Consider the following 23660-nt stretch of genomic DNA (forward strand, 5'->3'; position numbering starts at 1 on the left):
GTCTCAAGACTCTCAACATAGTTCCCCTGTCTCATAGAACAAATCTAGCATAAGATAGTTGCCAAATACAAAGTTTTATTTTCCTTTCGTTATCTTCTTTCTTCTTCATATAAGTTTGCTTTTTATGGAACGAAAGAAGAGTAAATAATACACTGTAACGAATTCGGTGTATTATTCAGGTTATTAATTAATTTATTTTGACACTAGGAGTACAAGTAAACCCACAGCCTACCCCACCCGCCATCCCCGCCACTCTCACCGAAACGCGCGGCACATGCCAAGCTCCCGTCTCCGCCGCGGCGCACCCCGCACCTGCAGTATCGCACGCGCGGCGCGGCGTGCTGCTTCTGGAACGGCGGATGTACAGCACAGCAGTATCACTCCCCTCTCTACTATCTCTGTTTGTCCTGTGGGCGTCGCAACGTTACACTTGGACCTTTCGGAAAATGAAACCCATCATCAATGTTCGGGAAGTATAGCAGTATCCGGCGAGCAGAACCGAAAGGTAGTAAAAAAATTTCGAAATCCACCGTACGTGTACGTGCGGGTGCGTAAACGCGTACTACTCCTGCTCGCTTCCTAGCTGGAGCATACACGTACCGGATTCGAAATCCTAAATGCGCGCCATGAATTACTACTACTCCTACTATATCTCTCCCTCCCCCGCATTTAGTGAGATGGACACCGCGCGTTTGTCCGCCCGTTAATTCCGTGCTGCTCTGCTGCCGCTGCGGCTGCGGCTTTGCCCCTTCTATACTCTGCTCCTGCGCACGCACGCACGCACGCGCATTTCAAATCAAAATCATCCCCCACGCCTTCCTCTGCTTCTTCTCCTTCTTTCGCAGGTGCCCCCATGAGCAGAGGAGACAGAGTGGATAATCAGCGAGTGGTCGGAGGAGGAGGAGGATGCACGCGTGCTTCCATGGCGGCGGTGGTGGTGGTGGCAGGATCAGGTCCATCCGGATCATCAGGGACCTCACCAAGAACGTACGCCAGCAGCTGCGCACACTGTGAATGCATGGTGTTATGGATGGAGGTGTGAGTTTGATTTTTGGTGATTTTTTGTGTGCGTTTGCAGATGAAGGCCATGTCGCTCAAGGTGAAGATGGGCGGTGGCGGAGGGAGTCACGGGCGGACGCGGCGGCGGAGACGGGGGAAGCGGCCGGAGGAGGAGGACGAGGAGGAGGTGGTGGAGATGGAGGGGAAGGACATTGCGGCGGCGGCGGCGCCGTCCGCGTCGGCCAAGATCGCGCCGGCGCAGGCGCAGGAAGCCGATGGCAACGAGGCCACGACTAGTGGTGGCGGCGGCGATGACGATCGCCGGCGGGGCAAGGACGAGCAAGGAGGGAGGGGGCAGGAGCACAGCGACAAGTGCTGCTGCCCACCGGAGGACGGCGCCGGGGTGGTGGAGGAAGATGAGGCAATGGCCACCACGGATCATGCCATGGCGGCGGCGGCGGCGGAGGAGGAGGAGAGCGATCACGAGTGGGTGGCGGAGCCGGAGCCCGGGGTGCTGATGACGTTGGTGGCGCGCCCCGACGGCACCAACCACCTCCGCAGGATACGGTTCAGCGAGGAGCTGTTCGACGGCGCCCGGGCGGCGCAGCGGTGGTGGGCGGACAACTACGACGCCATCGTCGAGCTCTACAGCGTGGTCCAGCCCGAGCCCTCGCACGACGGCGGCGACGACGACGACGACTCCGAATCGGTGCCCGCCACCCCGTGCCAGTCCGAGGACGACGACCACCGCCGGCGGCGGGAGCAGGGGTCCGATTCGGCCTCCAACTTCTCCGGCCCGTCCAGTGGCAGCGGTAGCGGCAGCGGCAGCGGTGGCAGGTCGGCCAGCACCGTCGGCTCCCCCATCCTCGGCCTCGTCACCGCGCCCGGCGGCGGCGGCGGCGCGCCCGCGACGCCGACCGAGCACAGCCCGACGTAAACAAATCCATGTTCATCGATCAATCACTAACAAAGCAGTTTTCTTCTTTTCTTTCTTTTTTTTGGGGATTTTGGAGGCAGCACAGCAGAATGAGTACGCCATTTTTTTAATATTTTTTATACTGTTCTAATTGTTCTAGACTCTAGAGTAGTATTGATTCATACAATACCATTTCAAAACATTTTTTTTCGTGATACATCCTGTCTGTTCGTAAATTGGCACTTCCATTACACTGCACTGACCCAGCTGGATAAAACAGGACCAAACATGGGATTCAAGAATTTCAAACACAAGAAATGAAGAAAAGAAGCATAATGTGATCAGTGAGAGTTCAGTAGTAGCTAATACAGGTGGTTTGGGGGAAAAGCACCAAGAGTAAAACAAAGTACTGAAATCTTTAAAATGTGACGGGTGTTTGAAAGCAGACGAAACGCCTTGTTGCATTCTTTCCACCACAGATGCGTGATTCTAATCAATGATAGTAGAAGGCATCCCAAAATCACGAGTCATCTCCCTGCTCGATTCCCACGCATGCTAAAAATTTCTCAATAAATTGTCCTCCAAAGCGATCGACAAAGAGACTCTTGGTCAGCTGTTGTGCAGGGTAACACCAACAGACCTCCACCTGAACTTTCCCTGAGCTCTCAAACTCTATTTTGAATGAAAGCTCTTAACTCTAAAAATGATGTCCAGAACAAACACGGTTTGATTTGATCACAAACAAATGTACCCACACTTCTATCCAAATAAAGATAGCAGGCCAACTTAAGAGAACAGGCAATATTGTTTATTTTTGTATCAAGAAGAAAAAGGAGGGGGTGATTACAACAAATGTAGCTTTGACACCAAAGGTCCTACCTTACCATTCTCTCAAGAAGAGAACAAGAACAATATGCCTTGAAATTGGACAACCTCTGCAGAAGGAATAAATTCAGGGTTGCCTTAGCCCCTCGATTGTCCCCATGAGGCGCCACTGTTACTTGTAGCCAGAACCTTGAAAAGAACATGCAGTTACTCATAGTTCTTCCCAGATTTAAGGTAGACTGGTGTCTCCAGTGACTTGCTTGGGTGTCCTATGTAAATTTAACTGGTCAAGCATTTCCTCCCGGTCTTGTGGAACCCAGAAAAACTATAGGTAACTATTACAGTTCCATACCCATGCCTAAAGCCAGAAATCATGATTCAGAGTCATCTCTGTTCCATGTCAACTACGCACTCTGAAGTCTAAACTCATCCTTTTGGCCGCTCAGGGCTCATATGAACAACTCACGGCCTTCACCCTACCGTGACATTGCATTTGGATTCAGAACCATGGACAACAAAACCTTCTCCTGCCCCCTTGATGTCTGATTTAACAACACCGCTGTTTGGTAGACAAGGGCATTGCACCGGTTCACCCCTGATAGGCTCCCCCTCCCTTCATCCAGCCAACCCGCCAAAGGAGAGAACTCCGCAGCTGGCTCATGGCAAGAGATTAATCTGATGGTGGATTTCAACATGGAAGATGATGGAAACTTTGTGCTTCATCCAGTCGCTGCATGATCTACAAACCACTACATAGATTTCAACATGGCAGAGCTGACTCTACAAACTTTGTGTTTTTCCAGTGAATATTCAGGAATATACAAGTGGTCCTCAACACAAACGGCTAGACATACTTCACCAATTCGCCTTGACTAACACCACAGAATCAATGTGTGTGGAGATAAGATCCAGACTCAATATGGACTGGTACCATTGTGCTACACTTGACCCAGATGGCATATCCCAGCAAAATATCTCTGCCCAATGACGGCAGCCAGTACAACATGTAGCGGACCTGAATGTAGTTATCCCAACGAACATCCGTTACTTTGTCATGACTAGACAATCAAAGAGGCAAGCAGTGTATGCTCAACAGCTCCAAGGACCAATGCCAAAGGTTTGTAGCAGCAGTACTTTAGTGTAACCAACGGACTCGCTAAATGGGCCCTACGCATAATTTGATCCAGATGCCTGATGGAGCTGTTGAGAACTTGAGATCATAGCACCTCCTGACCCCACAAGCAACATCGGTAGTGGACATCTCGCCATAAATAATCAACAGGTTCAAAAGAGATAGAGCCCCAAATGTGTATCTATGTCATGTACTACAGCATGAATCTATAGCTCTCATGTACTGCTCTGCTTCAATAAAGAAGGCATTCAGTCGGTTGCAAACAAACCACTGGTTGCACTAATTACCGAATCACCAGCATCAGATACAATCTATGTTGAGCTATAATGGAGCCTGCGTTGCCAAGTACCTACAACTTAAATGTTCAGAATCAGTCATTCAGATGAATCCAAATCTCCAGTTGCTTTGCAAAGGCGAACTCTACGACATCCGCAACGTACGAGGCACATAAATTGCATTTGCAATTTGTAGCTTAAAATTTGAAAAGGAGCAATTGCAAACAACATCACAGCCTTGCAGGCTGAGAACGTTTTACACCTAAGTTGCTACCGCGACACGATCGTAAATTCGCAACATGTGAATTTGCACTGCACTACACTTTCACGAAACCCTAGCACCGCCGGTGAAGATCCGCGTACCTCAATGGGCTCAGATGCGGTTAGGCCGGACCCAGAACAGCTCGCGGATGACCGCCGCGACGATGACGACGTTGGGCACGATGGTGAGCACCGCCCCGGCGATGGAGTGCGGCGGCCGCGCCCTCATGGGGCCCCTCTGCGCCCGCTGCCGCCGCGCGTAACCCCGGAGCTCCGCCTCGCCCCACCGCTCCGGCGCCGGCTCGATGGCGGCGGAGGGCACGACCGGCGGCGGGAGCTGGAAGGGGCACCGGGACCGCCACGACGACGGCGGGAGGCATAGCCTGGCGGCGCGCGGGAGGAACACGGAGGCGAGCGCCCACCGGAGGAGGCCAGCGCCGTCGCCGGCGCCGGGGCAGAGGAACGGCGGGTAGGTGGAGCCCGGTGGCGGGCACGGCACGCGGGACGCGAGGAAGAGCTGCGAGTGGAGCGACGGGGAGTGGGAGGGGTGGGTCAGGATATGGGTCAGCGCCTCCACCCGCCGCGGCCAGGTGGGGCTAGTGCTGCTCTGGGGAGCTCGGCATCTAGCTCTCGGCTCCGCCATGGCGGATGCGAGAGGAGAGGTCGCCGGAGGCGGCGTGGCCAGCGCACGCGGCGGCGGTTTGCTTGCTTCCCCGGCGAGTGGATAGAGTTTGATAAGCCCTTGGGCGTCGCCGTGTATACTAATACGTATACTATAGATTACGCCTTTCCATTTTTTTTTATTTCGGGGCTCATAATGGGCTGCGTTTGAGTAGCCCGCTGTCCGGACTCCGGAGACAAGCTATGGGCCTCAAAGCCCAATATTCGAACAAATTTCCAAAAGCAAACCTTCCAAATACTCCCTCCATCTACTTTTGGTAGTCATATTTCATCTTGGCACACAGATCAACGATAAGTGATTATACTAATCATCCATTTAAATATGCTACTAGTCATTCCTCGTAAACAAGCGATTCATTAATATTTACATTCCTCGATGCCCATGTAGCCAATCTTGTATGAAAGAATGGAGAGTACCATTAAGATGATAAGTTGTTGGATTGAAATATGCCTATCAAAAATAAAATTTTCAGATTTGAAAAAATGATTATCAAAAGTAGATCGAGGGAGTAGTTCCAATGGAGTGTCGGGCTTTCTTTCGAAAAAAAAAACATAGGATTTTAGTATGAAACGCAAAAATGTGAAAATGTAAGGATAAATAGAAATACATATATACTCTAAAACAAAGAACCATAAATAAACTTAGTAGAAAAAAAAGCATGAGATTATAGGTGTTTGGAACACAAAATTGAGCTAATTACAAGAATCTCGGTAAACAAGCATGTTTACCTTAACATTCTTACTTATATAGTCATTTGAATGGAAGATTTGCACCTTAATCCGTTTTAGAGTTAGCAAAGAAAAGAAAAAAAATGTTCCAGCAGATGTTTTAGAATTCTGATTTCTGAAACTGCGTCCAGCCTATAGGATACTTAGGCCCTCTTTGTTTAGACTTATAAGCCAACTTATAAGCTGAAAAGTATAAGACTAAACAAACAAGCGGCCTTTTCGTTTGGTTTTTTTAAGCCATAAGCCACTCTAACGCTATCAAGCCAAAAGCTAGGTTGGAGAAGCTTTTTTGACTTATGTGAGGTAGATGTATGACTCCACCATTAAACTTAGGACAGTAAATTCACCGGCTTATAAATCATATAAGCCAATAAGCTGACTTAAAAGTCTAAGCCAATAAGCCTAAGCCTAAACAAAGAGAGCCTTAATTACTGATTTCAACTCCATAAACCTCCTATTAAACTGAAACTTTGCTTAAAGTTTTCATCTCTTCTTACATTTGTGTTTATTTCTCTCTACCTCTATCTAAATTCCAAACAGGTTTTGTTTTTTTTTTTACTTCCCTGCCATCTTATAAATTACAGGCTTACAGCCACTCTATTTCAAAATCCACAAACCTCAATTCCACCGCTCCAATTCAGCCTCTCCAAGGACAAAAAACAGAAGAAGAAAAATAAACTTCTCTCTCCGATTCGAAGCTCCTCGCCGCCCTCGGCAATGGCGTCTTCCGCCCATATGGCTGCCGTGCTGAACCTGCCCTGGGGCTACCGCTTCCGCCCCAGCGACCGCCAGATCATCGCCAACTACCTCGGCCCCATGGCGATCCACGGCGCCGACTCCCTCCCTCAGAGGGGAGACGTCGTGGAGGGCGTGGACGTCTTCGCCACGCGCCCTGCCGCGATCCCCTTCGAGCCGCGGCGCCACGTGTTTGGGCGGGACGAGGTGCGCGCCTACTTCTTCGGGGACCAGCCCACCGACAGCCGGGGCCGCGAGGTGCCCGGAGGTGCATGGCTTCCGTGCGGCGGCGGCGACAAGGCGTACTCCGGCGGCGCGGACGGCGGGGAGGCGGTCGCGTACAGGCGCAAGTACGAGTTCCGCGCCGCCAACGAGGAAGCCGACCGCGCGGGGGAGGAGGCGGCGACGCCGGCGCGGCCGAGATGGCGGATGAAGGAGTACCGGCTCAACAAGAGCGCCGCCGAGTTCCGCCGCGCGTACGCGCAGCCCAACCCCAAGGCGAACATGGACTGCGTGGTCCGCGAGATCTACACGAAGGCGGTGCCACCTCCAACGCCACCGTCCGGCCGCTCCGGCGACGAGGAAATGCAGGAAGGCTCCGACTACTCCGTCATGGACGAGGACGAGTTGGTGGACTACTTGCTTCAGGGCTTCGAGGACGGCAACTTCGACGAGGACCAGGACCAGCCCGCAGCGGCAGAGGACGGCGACTACTCCGACGAGGACGAGGACCAGCCCGCGGCAGCAGAGGACGGCGACTACTCCGACGAGGACCAGGACCAGCCCGCGGCGGCAGAGGACGGCGACTACTCCGACGAGGATGAGCCCTGAGCGGCGGAGTAGGGTGCGCCGTGCGCTCTTGTCTACCTCCGTCGGGGAGCCGATCGATCGGTGCGGCTCCTCCCGCATCCCCCCGCGGCGCCACCGTATCGTGGGTTTCGTCAGACTCGTTCTGTCCCGTTCTCCGTTATTCAGTTTCGAGATGGAGCAGCGATGAACCGTTGACAACGCAGCATCGATCATCCAAGTCCTCGGTAGGTTGGTCTATCCTTCACTCAAATCCAGAGAGAACTTTTTGATTTGATGCGAAATGTTGTCGAATTGATCGTGCTTTGCTGCACCTGTATTCTGATCGTGATCGTCACAGACGCATTCTTTTTAGCCGTGCAGGAACTGTTTGTTTCTTCAGTACGTATAGCATTTTTGTTAGCAGTTGGAGGAATATAATGGAATAGAATTCTTATGCTGATTAGACATGAACAGATATGAAGAGAAACTCCAGCTGATCTTTAACTTGCTCTCGATGATTGATCTTCCTTTCTCTATGATAAATGATTGAGATTGTACACATAAGTGGAATTGTATCATATTACTAGATTTCTCAAGTTCAAGTACAAGGCAGCAATGCATGATTATACACAGAACTTTTTAAGGGGGAAAAAATCTATGGAAAAAAGCATGAACATAAAAAAGATCTCAGATATGCTTTCTTCTACATTAGAATGATCAGGTGAGTATAAGTCGTCACCAGTCATCAAATTCTGCTGGGTGCAATGTCTATCATATTCTTCTCATCTATACTAAAAGCTTCCTGGTATTTCACAATGATCTCCTTGTCAAACAGTCAAACAACCATGTACGCAACCGTGCTAAGTTTCACAAATACTGAAATGCAGATTAGATAGAGTGGTAAGATCACTACCAGTGACACATCCTGTTAAGAGCTAATTCGTGCCCTCCTATTCTCCGCGATGAGCGATGAACCTCGCCAAATGCTCTTTTGTTCCAGAGTATCGATCATCTCCTCTTCATCAAGAAAGTCCAAGTCACCGTAATCGTTCTGCGCCTCCAACTTTATATCAGCAGATAGACCCATCTCTCCTAGGGACTCAAGGCCTTTAATCAATGTTCTGTATGTTATCCTGTCGGGATCACTGTCCCATAGTTTCATTAGACGGAAGCAGTCCATGGTTAATTGTGTAAACTCGGCATCCAGCAGTGCCTTCAGAAGCACATTGAAGCCTTCAGTGTCAGGTTCCAACTGCTCCCTCTTCAGATATGAACAAACCTTGTCAACCTCAGACCGCAACCCTTTGCTTGCCAGCACTGTCACGATATCGACGTACAACAGCAACTTAGGCTTGTACCAATGCTCCTTCCGGATCTCCTCAAAGACCTAGCAGAAATCATCAACATTGAGAGGCATCTCAGTATCCATTCCTCAGTTCTAGAGAAGTTTCTGCTTGTGAGCACCATCTAGTAATCCTAAATGCAGATAAGAATAGATAAAGCAAATCAATCAGGAGAGTTTGGTAAGCAAGGCCACAGCAAATATGTTAACACGACTTTACTGGTATTTAATATTTTACTTGTATTGTCTCACACAGAACCTAATCCATATCCTACAGTAAACAGACTTATATCCCCTGTTGTGCTCTAGAAAAAAGTATCCACGACACATCTCCATTTTTTTTTTAAAAAAAAGAATCATGTTGGGTTAAGGCGAGCAAGAATTTTAGATGGCCAATACTCAATAGCAGGCTAGCAGCCAGAACAGCAGCACATCATGCTACTCCCTCCTTTTCATGATGTAGGATGTATATCTAGATTCATTAACATCTATATGAATGTGGACAATGCTAGAAAGTCTTACATTATGAAACGGGGGAAGTATTTACTAAGGATGGCAGGGTTCTAAGCACTTAACTCAATAACAAAGGCTCTGCAGTGATAAACTGATAATTGATAAATTAGTGGATGAGAAACTAGAACGATAAAATATCCAGTGGAGTGCCTTGAACTGTTCAGGAGTAGTGACTAGTGAGTATATACCGGTGATCACAGATTCACAGATACTCCAGTAATGTCAGGTTTTAGCTGAATCCTTGTTCACAAAATTTCTGATCTCGCCTTGGTTCCTCACGTAATAATAATCCCTAAATTAAGTCATGAGAGAGTAGCACTGTTGAATCCCTAGATCATACTACTTCACAACTTGTAACAATTGACGCCATTTGATATTGCGTTCAAAACGTATTGACATCTGGTACGATTCGCTGACAAACTGAATCACAGAATTGTAGTATATACACTGCGCACGGTGACAGTCACAGGCATAAGAGGGGTGTACCTGGAGAGCGAGGAGGGCCTCGCCCTGCGCGGCGAGCTCGCGGAAGACGGCGACCATGTCGGCCTTGAGCAGCCGCCGGAGCTTGGGCTCCACGGGGACGGCGGCGGCGGCGGCGGAGGGGGAGCCCCGGAGGGCGGCGCGCTTGAGGGACTGGACGGCCTGGATGGCCTCGGTGCTGAGGTAGCGACCCCGCTGCGTCGGCTTCCGGTTCTTGCTCCTGTCCCGCATCGTGATGACGGCGGCGGCTCTCCGACGAGCGGCGGCGCGGGGAGGGGCAAGGCGGAGTGACGAACGGACGACCGCAGCGGGGAGCATCGCCAGTCGCCACCGTAAACGTGCGAAGGATTGGGATTAGTTTGGGGTGGGCCAGCCTGGTTGCTCTATGGCCATATGGCCCATGAGAAATATAAATTGGAGTAAAGGACATCTATCTATCTATCTATCTATCTATTATTAAAACAGTTTTAAAAGGAAGCATCACGTTGCTGCGGGGGCTAAAAATTTCCACATTAATCGGAAAAAAAAAGGAGAGTCCAAGAAGAAGTATAATTTAAAAATAGCTGAAAAGTTTCCATATAAGAACCCAATACAAGATGAATCAAAATTCGAAATAAAAATAAAATAAAATCCAAAATTAGAAAAGAAAAGGAGAGTCCAAGTAGGAATACAATTTAAAAATAGCTGAAATTCGCAATTAAAAATAAGGAATATTAAGATAAGTTTCCATATAAGAATCCAATATGAGATTAATCAAAATTCGAAATAAAAATAAAATAAAATCCAAAATTAGAAAAGGAATGAGAGTACAAGTAGGAATACAATTTAAAAATAGCTGAAATTCGGAATTAAAAATAAGAAATATTAAAAGAAGAGTCCGTATAAGAACCCAATACGAGATTAATTAAAATTCAGAATAAAAATAAAAATAAATCCGAAATTAGATAAAGAAAATAAAGAAGAATTCAAGTAGGAATTCGAAATTAAAAATAAGCAATATTGAAAAAAGAATTCATATAAGAACCCAATACGATATTAATTAAAATTTTGAATAAAAAAATAATATCCAAAATTAGAAAAATTAAAACAGAGCACAAGAAGGAATACAATTTTGAAACAACTGAAATTGAAAATAAAAAATAAAAACATTAAAGAACACAATACGGTATTAACTAATTTTTTTAAAAAAATAAATTTTGAAATTAGAAAAATAAAAATATGATTTTAATTAGGAATACAATTTATAAATAACTAAAATTTGTGATAAAAATAAAGATTATTGAAAGAAAAGACCATCTAAAACACACGACAAGATAAATTAAGTAACATGTCTATAAAGGAGTAGAATGTTGGCGGTTGATATGGCATATAAAAACTGCTAATAAAACACCAAATAGAATCCTAATGATGATTAAAAGGAGGGACGACAGGCAGGCCGTGAAGCAAACGAGCAAGACGATTGCTGGGAATTCTAGAAAGTAAAAAAAAATAAACCCTATTGATAATCATATTCGATTTTTAAAATCTCAATGACAATAAAAAGGAGAAGCAGCGAGCGGGGTATATAGAAGTATAATTGCAGAGCCACCGACGGTTGACGGGACTTTTAGAAAATAAAATATGAATTCCAACGATAGTTATGTTCGATTTTTAGAATCACAATGGCAATAAAGAGTAGGCGGCGGACGGACCGTAGAGTAGCATAGTGGCATCGTTTGACGAGACTTCTAAAAATTATAAAAAATGAAACCCAACAAGACAATAAACTCTAAAAACTACAATGTTAAATTTTAAAAAGTTTGGAACTTCTAAAAAGTAAAGAAAAAACGATAATAATTATGTTCGATTTTAAAATCTCAATGACAATAAAGAAGGGAGGCAGCGGGCGAGCCGTAGAGAAGTACAATGGCAAAGCCGCTGACGGTTTGGCGGGACTTCTAGAAAGTAAAAATGAACCCAAACGATAATTATGTTCGATTTTTACAATCTCAATGACAATAAAGAGAAGAGACAGTGGACGGGACATAGAGGAGTATAATGGCAACGTTTGATGGGACGTCTAGAAATTATAAAAACGAAGCCCAACATGACAATAAACTCTAGAAACTATAAGATACAATTTTTAAAGATTCCAAGGAGAATGAATAGAAATAGTGGTAGATCGAGCAAGCAAATAAAGAAGAAGATGACATAAGGGGTAGCAACTGGTGTGACTTTTAAAAAAAATTATATAATTAGAAACACGATGATGATAAGGTTTGGTCTTTCAAACTCTTAAGACAATGAGATAGTTATTTAATAAATTTTAAGTAAAATCATACTTTAAAAATAGATTTTGTTTAGGTGCTAGCCGCGCAATTGCGCGGGCCACCCAGCTAGTTTTGCAAAAGAAGAGGTGTTCGTAAATTTGTCCAAGTAAATGTGCTAAGTTATCCCTATTTGTTTATGTACTTCCTCCGTTTCACAATGTAAGTCATTCTAGCATTTTCCATATTTATCTAGATTCATTAACATTAATATAAATGTGGGAAATGCTAGAATGACTTACATTGTGAAACGGATGGAGTACTTCACATTTTCAAATACTCCATCCGGTCGATGTTTAGAATATATTTTGATTAAACTTTTGAAATTTCGACCATCACTAACTTCTCAAATACTTAGTTTTTTTTGTTACAAAAGAAATGGTTCACATAGATGTACCTTAAAAGGTACTATCATAAAGGTACTATCATAAATGTATTATATTTTATGAATTTTTTATAATACAAAATTAACGGTCGAAGTTTAAAATTTTACCCAAAACTTATCTAAAATACCATACATTTTATTACCGGAGGGAATTAATAATTGGAAATATTTACTATCATTGTTCTATAGGGTGTGCGTGTTAATAGGGGTGAGTGTACACGTATTGTATTTCAAAAGAAAAAAAATACTGACAAAGATAAGAATTATGGTGATGGAAATTAGATTTTACGTGATGGTGGACGTGTAAGATTCAACTAACTAAAATTAGAGAGCTCAGAAAGGGACTTTCCTCCCAATTATAGTCCTCTATATTAAAAAGGTGGGAATTTACTCACAAACTCCACCTTCCAGTTATTCCTACAACTCATCATCTCCTCCAGCCAAACAAAAGACTTATTAACCCCTAAAATTCCCATCCCCTCAGCATCCTTTACAAATTTTTTTCACTGTCGTACGTCGAAGATTTTATTGTTCAGAATCGACACGGCCATACAGGGAGGCCTAATGGACATTCTAGTCAGCAGTGAGCACTCCGCGTAATAAACGGTCGCGACAATGGACCGTGGCCAGGTGTCAGGCCGCCAGACGCGCGAGCGCCTCGCCGGCGCGCTCGCCGGTGGACAGCCGGAGCCTCCGGTAGTCGTCGTACTTGAACTCCCTGTACCGGCGCGGGTGCTCGCCGTCCACCAGCTCCCCCGGCGCGCTCACCGTGTCGTCCTTGGGCGCCAGCAGGAACATGGCGATCGACACGCGCGGCACCGCCGCCACGCACTGCACCCTGTGCTTCACGTTGTGCAGCCTCCCGTTGCTCCACGCCTGAGACAACACACCGAGATTCGGTGAGAAATTCCCGCGAAAAATGGAATAGTAGTTACTCCCTTCGTCTCGAATTATAAGTCGTTTGATATTTTCTTAATATTTTTAGGTTGAATCAAATTTATAGAAAAATAACAACACCTACAGCACCGACGGAGGGATATATCTTATTAATTTTAGTAATTAAATTGAATATATTTTGATGATATGTTTGTGAACCTGGCCGACGTCGCCGACGTTGACGACGAACGAGCCGGGGAGGGGGTCGACGGGGACGAACTCGCCGGCGGCGGGGTCGAGCACCTCGAGCCCGCCAACGCACTCGTCCTCCTGGAGCACGGTGAGGAAGCCGGAGTCCGTGTGGACCTGCACGCCGGGGGAGCCCACGGAGTCCTGCGTGTAGTTGTACCTGTTCATGCGGAACTGGCACGGCCAGTCCTGGAACGAGGCGCCGTGCAGCCCCAGGCTCGCGGCGACCTTGCCGGCGACGTCCACGATCAGCGAGTGCATCCTCTCGGCGTACGCCTTCACGGTCTCCCTGCTTCATCCGGGCCCGGATTAATTCATCCGTTTCTTGAGACCAAAATCGCAATTCCAATTGGGATTGGGGGGCGGTGCAAGATCAGTAAATGGTCACCTGACGTGGGGCGGCGCGTCGAGGCGGGCGCAGAAGGCGTCGACGTCGGCGGGGGCGGCGGCGTCGCAGAGGCCGAAGGCCTCGTAGAGCGGGTTGGCTGTGCCGGGCGGGACGTAGCCGCTGCCCGGGATGATGTCGGCGTTGCGGCGCTTGGCGTCGTCGGGGAGGTCGAAGAGCGCGCGCACCGCGGCCTTCATCTCGGCCTGGAGCCCCGGCGGCACGCCGTGCCCCGACACCCGGAAGCAGCCCAGCCGCGCGCACGCGTCGCGCAGCCTCGCCGTCTCCTCCGCGCCGCCGCCGCCGCCGGCCAGCCGCAGGTCGATCGCCGGGATCTCCACCATCTCTCTCACTCTCGCCTTTCGTTCTTGGCGCGGGGGCTCGCCGCCGAGTCCGGGGTGGTGGTATTTAGAGGTGCGACGTGAAAGCGACGCGCGGGGGCGAGGGGGCGCAGGGGGGCGGCGAGTCGCGCCACGGCTTGTCGCCTGGGAGCGACACGGTGCGTGCGAGCAAGGGAAAACGAGGCCGTTTTTTGTTGGCGTATTTGCCCTGTTCGGCGAGACAGCCGATCGACACACGGGGGGGCGCCGTTTCCCGCTGCTGCCTCTGCCTTTGCTTCGTCACGACACTCACCGCTCGCACCGTGGTGGATCGAACGATCAGCACGACATGTGACACATGTTTCTAGCTTGCACTTTACGAATTCGTGCGCGATATGGACAGGTGAGATTGAGATTGCTTCGGATGATCGCAGTGTTTGCTTCTGGTATCCCACGACAATGGAAGGGAACATTTTTATAAGAGGTTTTTGCTCGGAGCACTGCTACACGTATTAAATTTTTCTTACTAAATTTGTACTAACAATCATCCCAACCGTTTGATTCAAGTAGATGTAAGTTATAAAAAATCTAAATGCACTCATAACATGATATGTCAGTGTTAGTAAAAATTTAGTAAGAAAAAGTTAGTACGTATAGACTTTTCTTTTTCTCGTTCAGTATCTTAATTATCCTGCACACCTGGTGTGCCGCTGTTTCATTGTTTGTCTTCTGACATAGACAGAGGCAACGACGAGGATAACGCTGCGCAGAACCGGGGACATCCAGATACGCAATCCACACTGATGAAGTCGTCATCCGTGACGTTCGGTTTCAGCATGCTGCGTTCCATCTCAGTTAGTAGTGGCTCCTCTCCCCTATATACGCGCAGCGCATTGGCATGAATCCATTCTGTGGCCAGCATTGCAGGACACAGGGCGCCTGGGGCGAGTGGGTCGGGTCGCTCGGACGCAGCGTATGCTCAAGTGCGGGGCGGGGTCCAACCAAAGTAGTAGTTGTAGCCACTAGCCGGCGCCACCCACTGGCAGTGGCAGCCAGCGCACTGCGCACGCCCGTTCCCGTGAAATTCTCATACGCGCCCGTGAAATTCTCGTACGGCCATGGACTCGGGCCCCTCGGGTGGATGTGGAACAGGCGCGCGCCGTGGCTCGAGGCGTCCCCCGGTAGGTTGTGGGGGAAGACGAGGCCGTACGTCGCGACCACGCGCGCGCGCGACGTTGCACGGGCGTTTCGGCGTGAGATAGCTCTCGCGGCTCGGCGGGCTGCGGCCTGCGGGGGTACGTGGGAAACCGGGGGGGAGCGAGCCGTCGGGGTGTTTGCCGCTTTGGGTTCGGGGTGTACGCCTGTCGTCTCCGTCGTCGGAGTTCCGCGAGAACGGTGGTTGGTACGCGCCTGACCAATGTTGACGACGGACGAGGCCGGGAGGGGGTCGACGGGAATGAACTTGCCGGCGGCTGGTCCAGCACCTTGGGCTCCTGGAGAACGATGAGGAAGCCGGAGACCGTGTGAATCTGCACGCCGGGTAACCTGCTTCCTTAGGCCCAGTTCGAGTAATGGAGATTAAATACGGACATAAAAAAAAAGATACATGGTAAATAGATTTATATGATATTTTACAGTAATTTCTACATATATTTTTTTTATAAAATTTACTTCCTCCATTAAAAAAAATCCACAACTGCACTTATAATAGGACGGAGGTAGTATCTTTTATCAATTTATAAAGTATATTAATGAAACAGAGATAAATTTTGTATCTTTAATCAAAGAAAAAATGGACCTTACAACCTCGAACCTGTTTCGAAGGCTAAGTTTACAATACTTTCTTAGAATATCACCGGTTGAAACAGAAACAGCCTGCGGACTTCGTACAAGATAAATTGCAACTGTATACAGATTTTTCTTGAACAACATATCAAGCCTACTTTCCATTGTCTCTCCATTGCAAATAATTTTTTTTTATTACTCACTGACAGAATAATATTTCCTCACGAGAGTCTGAAACATCCCCCACCGCCCCACCGGCATATTATGTGCCTATGTGCAAAGTGCAATCAACTAATTCCTAAGATCTCTCCAAAAGAAGAAAAAAACTAATTCCTAAGAGCAGGTACAGACTATAAGCCAGCTATAAACACATATCAGAGCAGAAACAATAGCAAGCTATAAGCCAGCTGTAAACATATTTTAAGAAGATAAATGAGAAAAGAGAAGAGCAGCGGACTACAGATTTATAGCTAGCTGTAGCACAGACTTCAAGACGTAGTGTGTGTATGACAAGTAGGACCAGGTATTAATAGTGTAGTATAACTATTGTATGAATAAGCTATTAGATTGTCTATAGATGAATTGGAGCTAATAGTTGGCTATCCTATTAAACTTGCTCTCAAGGAGATAAAAGAGAAGAATGAAAAGAAGCGGGCTATAGATTTATAGCCAGTTGCAACACGGACTCCCAGACACAATACATATATATGACAGGTGATATCATATTATATTTGTCGGTGACATGGGACCGGGAGTATCATGACTTAGAGACTTGAGGCAGACACGATCACCCACGTGGCCTAACCCCCTCGGGGGGGGGGGGGGGGGGGTCGGGCCCGAGGGTGATACGGCCGCCCTTCTCTTTGTCTCCCCGAGGGGTCGGACCGCTCCCGTCTCGGCCCCGAGGGCCGAGGCGCCCCGACCCCTTGTGGGTTTTGCGCCGCGTATATGGGGTAGGTGAGCATAGCGGGGCTCACCTAACCACATTTATTGCGGTTTGGACGAGCGCATCACGCCGTATCAAACGCAGTGCAGCGCACTCGTTTATCCGGTCTGTGACTAGTCACAGACCGGTCAGATCGTGGGTTAGGTGGCGACAGGCGGTCTGACGCACGCCTCGCCCCATCCCGTCAGGACGAGAGCCTCCAAGCACTCGTCCCTAGCCGAAGCCGGCGTGTTAACTCCTGGAGATGGCACGTTGGTTCCGGTCAGATATATGCCAGGCTTCATCCTAACCATTACTGGCAAGATATTGTATGAAGAAGGGCGAACATGCAGATTGATAAACTGACGCGTGGTGGACAAGAATGACCGATTTGTGACCGGTCTGACACTGGTCATGTCGTCAGCAGACAGCCATGTTCCCACGTCGCACCTGCTTCCGGCGGAAGTGGAGGTAGGTGTGGGCCGTCCCATCAGAAGGTCATTCGGACGGCAACCATACAAGTCTCTGTCTGATTATGAAAAGGTAGGATAAGTCCCCATAAAAAAGAGAGATGGTGCATGTGGTATCCCCTTGAGATATAAAAGGAGGACCTTGCCCACTTAGAAGGGGGAGGATTTTTAGGAAGAAAAAGAAGAGAACGATCAGGGGCTGGCTGGCACTTTGTAGCTTCTTCATACACAGATCCACCAAAACACAGGAGTAGGGTATTACGCTTCTCAGCGGCCCGAACCTGTATACATCGCCCGTGTCTTGTGCTTTTTCCATTCTCGCGAACCTTCCACACACAGACCAGGAGCTTAGAATCTCACCCAGGGCCCCTGGCCGAACCGGCAAAGGGGGGCCTGCGCGGTCTCCCGGTGAGGAGCCCCAAGCTCCGTCATCTGGCGCGCCAGGTAGGGGGCTCTGCGAGTGATCTTCTGAGCTCTCGCACTCTTTCGTGTGTGCCAAGCTTTTCCTGTTCAGCCCAATGGCCGAACGAGCAAAGGCGCACAACCTCTCTCCGAGTGTTAGCGGTGACGACGGGGAGCCAAACCCACGCCGTCGAGCTCGTACTCCACCGCCCCCTCCACGCCAAAGTCCTAGGCGGGAGGAGGCGCTCGAGAGGGTCGAAGGATCCGCGACTTCGACGTCCACGGGTGATGGGGAAGGGCGGCGAGATGGGGAGCGTCGCCTCCTCGTCTACGGCGACGGCAGCACGCCCCAGGGCACGCTCCAAGCTGCGGGCGCGCTCCTACGTCACCCGCCCGTTGTCCCTGACCCGGAGTCTCCAGCCCAACGTTGGCTGGACGACGTGGCCAACTTGGTCATGACAGCACGGCAGCGCCTAGGTGCTGGTGGGCGGTCCTCCGCCACCAAGACCTCTGGCGCTGCTACCACCGGCTCCGTGTCGTCAAGGCGGAGGGCGCGGCGAGCGGCGGCTGTTGCTCGCCATTCGGCCGCCACTCCTTCGTCAGCGCCTCCGACCCAGGAAGATCAGCGTGGGGGGCCAGATGCCCGCATCGATATCGAGCGCCGGCGTAATGGTCGACGTGCTCCCCACGCAACGGAGGGCGCCTCCTCGTCCGGAGTGTCACCTCAACGCGGACACGGGGATCAGCCCTCCGTGCCCCCGGTTGGTGGTGTCGGCTGTAGAGCCTTTGTGGCGAGCCTTCGGAACGTCCGTTGGCCCCCAAGGTTCCGGCCCACCATCGCCGAAAAATATGATGGGAGCATCAACCCCACCGAGTTTCTCCAGGTCTACACGACCGGGATCGAAGCCGCCGGGGGTGATGACAGGGTCATGGCGAATTTCTTTCCCATGGCCCTGAAGGGACAGGCGCGGGGTTGGCTAATGAACTTGCCACCCGCGTCGGTCCACTCCTGGGAGGATTTGTGCCAACAGTTCACCATGAACTTTCAAGGCACATATCCGCGCCCAGGTGAAGAAGCGGACCTGCATGCAGTCCAGCGAAGGGATGATGAGTCACTTCGCTCATACATTCAGCGGTTCTGTCAAGTCCGCAACACCATGCCATGCATCCCTGCACACGCAGTGATCTACGCGTTCAGGGGGGGTGTGCGGCACAACAGCATGCTCGAAAAGATCGCCTCCAAAGAGCCCCAGACTACCGCGGAGCTTTTTCAGCTCGCGGACCGAGTAGCTCGTAAGGAGAAGGCATGGACCTGGAACCCCTCCGGTTCCGGTGTGGCAGCTTCGGCCGCCCCCGGATCCGCTGCTCAGACAGGGCGGCGTGACAGGAGGAGGAAGAAGAGGTCAGCCCATACCGACGACGAGGGTCATGTCCTCGCCGTCGAGGGCGCTTCGCGGGCCACCCGAAAGGGGAGGCCTGCGGGCAACAAAAAGAAGGAGGCCGGCGCTCCCAGCAGGGAGCGCCCAACCGGCAAGTGGTGCATCGTCCACAACACTTCCCTTCACGACCTCGCGGACTGCCGCGCAGTCAAAAGTTTGGCTGAGCGGACGAGGAAGTGGGAGGAGGAGAGGAGGCAGGAGCGCCGAGAGGGCAAGTCCCCGGCGGTTCCTTCCGGCAATCGGCGAAGTGAGGCCAAGCAGAAGGCCCCCGCCGAGGACATCGATGACGGCGATGATGACCTAGGTTTCCAAGAGCCTGGGGCCACCATTGCCACTGTCGATGGGGGAGCGTGTGCTCACGTTTCTCGCCGGAGCCTCAAGGCCATGAAGCGAGAGCTTCTGGCCGCGGCCCCTACTCATGAGGCGACGCGCCGGGCGCGGTGGTCGGAGGTTACCCTCACCTTCGACCAGACCGACCACCCACCGTGCGTTGCCCGGGGAGGACAGATCGCAATGGTGGTTTCCCCCACTGTTTGCAACGTGAAGCTGGGGCGTGTCCTCATTGATGGAGGAGCAGCCCTCAACATCCTTTCCCCCGCGGCCTTTGACGCCATCAAGGCCCCGGGGATGGTGCTCCGGCCGTCCCAGCCGATTATCGGTGTGACGCCGGGGCACACCTGGCCGCTAGGTCATATCGACCTCCCGGTCACCTTCGGTGGATCCGCCAATTTCCGCACGGAGCGGGTGAACTTTGATGTGGCGGACCTCAGTCTGCCCTACAACGCGGTCTTAGGGAGGCCCGCGTTGGTGAAGTTCATGGCGGCGGTCCACTACGCCTACCTCCAGATGAAGATGCCGGGCCCCGGTGGCCCCATCTCTGTCCATGGCGACCTCAAAGTCGCGCTTGCTTGTATGGAGCAGCGCGCCGACCACCTCGCCGCCGCGTCCAAGCCCGAGGGTGGCGACGAGAGGCTTGGCACATCCGCCCCCGCCGCCCCGAGGCAGCGGATAGTCACATGCGACGAGGTCCCGGTCAAGGAGGTTGCCCTGGGCGACGGCCCGTCCAAGACCACACGGATCGGTGGTCTTCTGGACGGCAAATAGGAAGACGCGCTCGTCTCTTTCCTGCGGGCAAACGCTGACGTCTTCGCATGGAGACCGGCGGATATGCCCGGGGTCCCCAGGGAGGTGATTGAGCACCGTCTCGCCGTGCGGCCGGGCGCAAGGCCGGTCCGGCAGAAAGTGCGGCGCCAGGCCCCGGAACGTCAAGCCTTCATCCGCGAGGAGGTGGCGCGACTTCTAGAGGCCGGATTCATCCGCGAGGTCATCCATCCGGAGTGGCTGGCGAACCCGGTGGTCGTTCCCAAGGCGAACGGCAAGCTTCGGATGTGCATCGACTACACCGACCTTAACAAGGCATGTCCTAAGGACCCTTACCCCCTGCCTCGCATAGATCAGATTGTCGACTCCACAGCGGGGTGCGACCTTTTGTGTTTTCTAGATGCATACTCTGGTTACCATCAGATTCGCATGGCTAGGGAGGATGAGGAAAAAACTGCATTCATTACCCCCATAGGAATTTATTGTTATACGACAATGCCCTTCGGGTTAAAGAATGCAGGTCCTACTTTTCAACGTACTACTCGAATTTCTTTGGGTAGCCAAATAGGACGTAATGTTGAGGCTTATGTTGATGACTTGGTTGTAAAGACGCGCAACCAAGAGACCTTACTCTCGGATCTAGCGGAAACTTTTGAGAGTCTCCGCTCCGCCCGCATAAAACTGAACCCCGATAAGTGCGTGTTCGGTGTACCTGCGGGCAAGCTTCTCGGGTTTTTGGTCTCCGCCCGAGGCATCGAGGCCAACCCCGAGAAGATACGAGCTATAGAGCGGATGCGCCCCGCAGCAAGCTTAGGGATGTGCAATGCGTCACCGGTTGCATGGCCGCCCTAAGTCGGTTCATATCGAGGCTAGGAGAGAAGGCGCTACCCTTATTTAAGCTCCTCAAACGCTCCGGGCCGTTTACTTGGACGGAGGAAGCTGAACGTGCCCTCACTCAGTTGAAGGCGTATCTCAGCTCTCCCCCAGTTCTGGTCGCCCCGGAGCCAAATGAACCCTTGCTACTTTACTTAGCGGCGACCCCGCAAGTGGTTAGTGCGGCGTTGGTTGTGGAGCGCGATGAGGACAATCCTCATTCCGCGCACCCCCACCCTGTGCTGGCTTGGCCCGGGAGAGAGCAGGGAGGAGAGGCCCCCGAGCCGAACGGTGGCCCAAGGCCCCCGACGACCGGAGCAGGCCCTCTGCCCGCTTGTCAGACGGTGCCAGGTGCCCCCGATCCCCAGGAAGGCCCCGAGGCCACTGCGGGAAGGCCGCACCTATCGCCCTCTGACCCCGAGGCTAACCCTGTGCCGACTCGACCCGGGAGACAGCAGGGAGAAGAGGCCCCCGAGCCGAACGGTGGCCTAAGGCCCCTGACGGCCGGAGTTGGCCCTTTGCCCGCTTGTCCGACGACGCCAGGAGCCCCCGACCCCCAGGACGGCCCCGAGGCCACTGTGGGAAGGCCGCCCCTGTCGTCCTCCGACCCCGAGGTCGTCGGCACAGAAGACGAGTGCACCCCGCGAGGCCGCTTGGACAAAGAGCGCCCCAGGGATGTGGCCCCTAGCGAAGAGGATCGGCCCCACCGAAAGGTGCAGCAGCCCGTCTACTTTGTTAGTGAGGCCCTCCGGGACGCCAAGACCCGATACCCTCAGGCCCAGAAGATGCTTTACGCTATTCTGATGGCTTCGAGGAAACTGCGCCATTATTTCCAGGCGCATCGGGTCACGGTGGTTACGTCTTACCCCCTCGGCCAAATCTTGCATAATCGAGAGGGTACTGGACGGGTGGTGAAATGGGCAATCGAACTTTCTGAGTTTGATTTGCATTTTGAACCACGCCACGCTATCAAGAGCCAGGCCCTCGCCGATTTTGTGGCAGAGTGGACCCCAGCTCCCGAGCCCGTCTTAGTCCCCGAGGCCAGCTCGGGCCCCTCGCAGCTGCCTCACACCGCCCACTGGGTGATGCAGTTCGACGGCTCCCTGTCTCTTCAGGGCGCCGGTGCGGGGGTCACGTTGACCTCGCCGAGCGGAGACGTCCTTAGATATTTGGTTCGCCTTGACTTTCGGGCGACCAATAATATGGCAGAATATGAGGGACTCCTTGCGGGACTCAGGGTGGCAGCTGGACTGGGGATCCGCCGCCTCCTGGTGCTAGGCGACTCCCAGCTAGTCGTTAACCAGGTCTGTAAGGAGTACCGGTGCTCTGACCCGCAGATGGACGCTTACGTGCGCCAGGTACGGCGTATGGAGCGCCATTTTGACGGGATAGAGCTTCGGCACGTGCCCAGACGGGATAACACGGTTGCCGACGAACTCTCACGACTCGCTTCCTCGCGAGCCCAGACCCCACCGGGCGCCTTTGAAGAAAGGCTTGCCCAGCCGTCGGCGCGACCCGACCCCTTAGGGGAGACGGACGCGCCTGACAGGCCCCCGAGGCCCGTCGGAGTCCAGGCCTCGGGACCCGAGGGGAGCGCCCCCAGCTCCCTTAGATTGATTGCTTGGATCGCTGAGATCCAAGCATACCTCACAGATAAGACTCTACCCGAGGACCGCGAAGGGAGTGAACGCGTCCAGCGCATCTCCAAACGCTACGTGCTGGTAGAAGGGACCCTCTATCGGCGCGCAGCTAACGGAATCCTCCTGAAGTGCATTCCTCGGGAACAAGGCGTCGAGCTTCTTGCCGATGTCCATGAAGGCGAATGCGGAGCCCACTCCGCCTCGCGCACCTTGGTTGGCAAAGCCTTTCGTCAAGGTTTCTATTGGCCAACAGCTCTCAATGATGCGGTCGACCTGGTTCGGCGATGTAGAGCGTGTCAATTCCACGCCAAGCAAATCCATCAGCCGGCCCAGGGCCTGCAGATCATACCACTTTCATGGCCATTTGCTGTCTGGGGGCTCGATATCCTGGGACCGTTTAGGCGGGCCCCGGGCGGGTTTGAGTATCTGTATGTCGTGATCGACAAGTTCACTAAGTGGCCCGAGGCTTATCCGGTCGTCAAGATCGATAAGCACTCCGCACTTAAATTCATTAAGGGCATCACAGCCTGGTTTGGAGTGCCTAACCGTATTATTACGGATAACGACACCCAATTCACTAGTGAACTTTTCGGCGATTACTGCGAAGACATGGGCATCAAGCTCTGCTTCGCCTCACCTGCCTACCCCAGAAGCAACGGCCAAGTGGAGCGCGCCAATGCGGAAATCCTCAGAGGCCTTAAAACCAAGACCTTCAACATCCTCAAGAAGCACGGCGATTCGTGGATCGAGGAGTTGCCAGCGGTGCTCTGGGCGAACCGAACCACGCCAAGCCGAGCAACCGGGGAAACGCCTTTCTTCCTCGT

At 51.6% G+C, this 23660-nt stretch overlaps 5 protein-coding genes across 6 annotated transcripts; 2 read left to right on the plus strand and 3 right to left on the minus strand.

Annotated features, from left to right (window-relative positions):
- The first annotated feature begins 679 nt into the window (after positions 1–679).
- LOC107276440 (putative protein Brevis radix-like 5) lies at positions 680–2132 on the plus strand. The gene is made up of 2 exons (XM_026025121.2): positions 680–987; positions 1079–2132. Exons 1-2 carry the CDS (start codon positions 907–909, stop codon positions 1934–1936), a joined length of 939 nt encoding a protein of 312 aa, XP_025880906.1. The 5' UTR covers positions 680–906; the 3' UTR covers positions 1937–2132.
- A 101-nt stretch (positions 2133–2233) lies between these two features.
- LOC4336148 (uncharacterized) lies at positions 2234–5152 on the minus strand. 2 transcript variants are annotated; one of them, XM_015778353.3, is made up of 2 exons: positions 4511–5152; positions 2234–4221 (listed from the first exon to the last, which is right to left on the minus strand). In XM_015778353.3, exon 1 carries the CDS (start codon positions 5049–5051, stop codon positions 4521–4523), a length of 531 nt encoding a protein of 176 aa, XP_015633839.1. In that variant the 5' UTR covers positions 5052–5152; the 3' UTR covers positions 2234–4221; positions 4511–4520. The 2 variants fall into 2 exon arrangements, with proteins under 2 accessions (XP_015633839.1, XP_015633840.1); XM_015778354.3 differs by having other exon boundaries at positions 2234–4227.
- Positions 5153–6252: 1100 nt separating this feature from the next.
- LOC107277892 (NAC domain-containing protein 23) lies at positions 6253–7839 on the plus strand. The gene has a single exon (XM_015779374.3). It carries the CDS (start codon positions 6536–6538, stop codon positions 7382–7384), a length of 849 nt encoding a protein of 282 aa, XP_015634860.1. The 5' UTR covers positions 6253–6535; the 3' UTR covers positions 7385–7839.
- Positions 7840–7903: 64 nt separating this feature from the next.
- On the minus strand, positions 7904–10060 carry LOC4336149 (protein THYLAKOID ASSEMBLY 8, chloroplastic). Its single transcript, XM_015778599.3, has 2 exons — positions 9684–10060; positions 7904–8729 (listed from the first exon to the last, which is right to left on the minus strand). Exons 1-2 carry the CDS (start codon positions 9996–9998, stop codon positions 8271–8273), a joined length of 774 nt encoding a protein of 257 aa, XP_015634085.1. The 5' UTR covers positions 9999–10060; the 3' UTR covers positions 7904–8270.
- A 2644-nt stretch (positions 10061–12704) lies between these two features.
- Positions 12705–14646, minus strand: LOC4336150 (2-oxoglutarate-dependent dioxygenase DAO-like). The gene is made up of 3 exons (NM_001402379.1): positions 13885–14646; positions 13467–13785; positions 12705–13247 (listed from the first exon to the last, which is right to left on the minus strand). The coding sequence occupies exons 1-3, from the start codon at positions 14223–14225 to the stop codon at positions 13005–13007; spliced, it is 903 nt and encodes a 300-aa protein (NP_001389308.1). The 5' UTR covers positions 14226–14646; the 3' UTR covers positions 12705–13004.
- Positions 14647–23660: the final 9014 nt, after the last annotated feature.

Source organism: Oryza sativa, chromosome 4 (assembly GCF_034140825.1).
Source record: "Oryza sativa Japonica Group chromosome 4, ASM3414082v1".
In the NCBI taxonomy this organism is placed as follows: domain Eukaryota; kingdom Viridiplantae; phylum Streptophyta; class Magnoliopsida; order Poales; family Poaceae; genus Oryza; species Oryza sativa.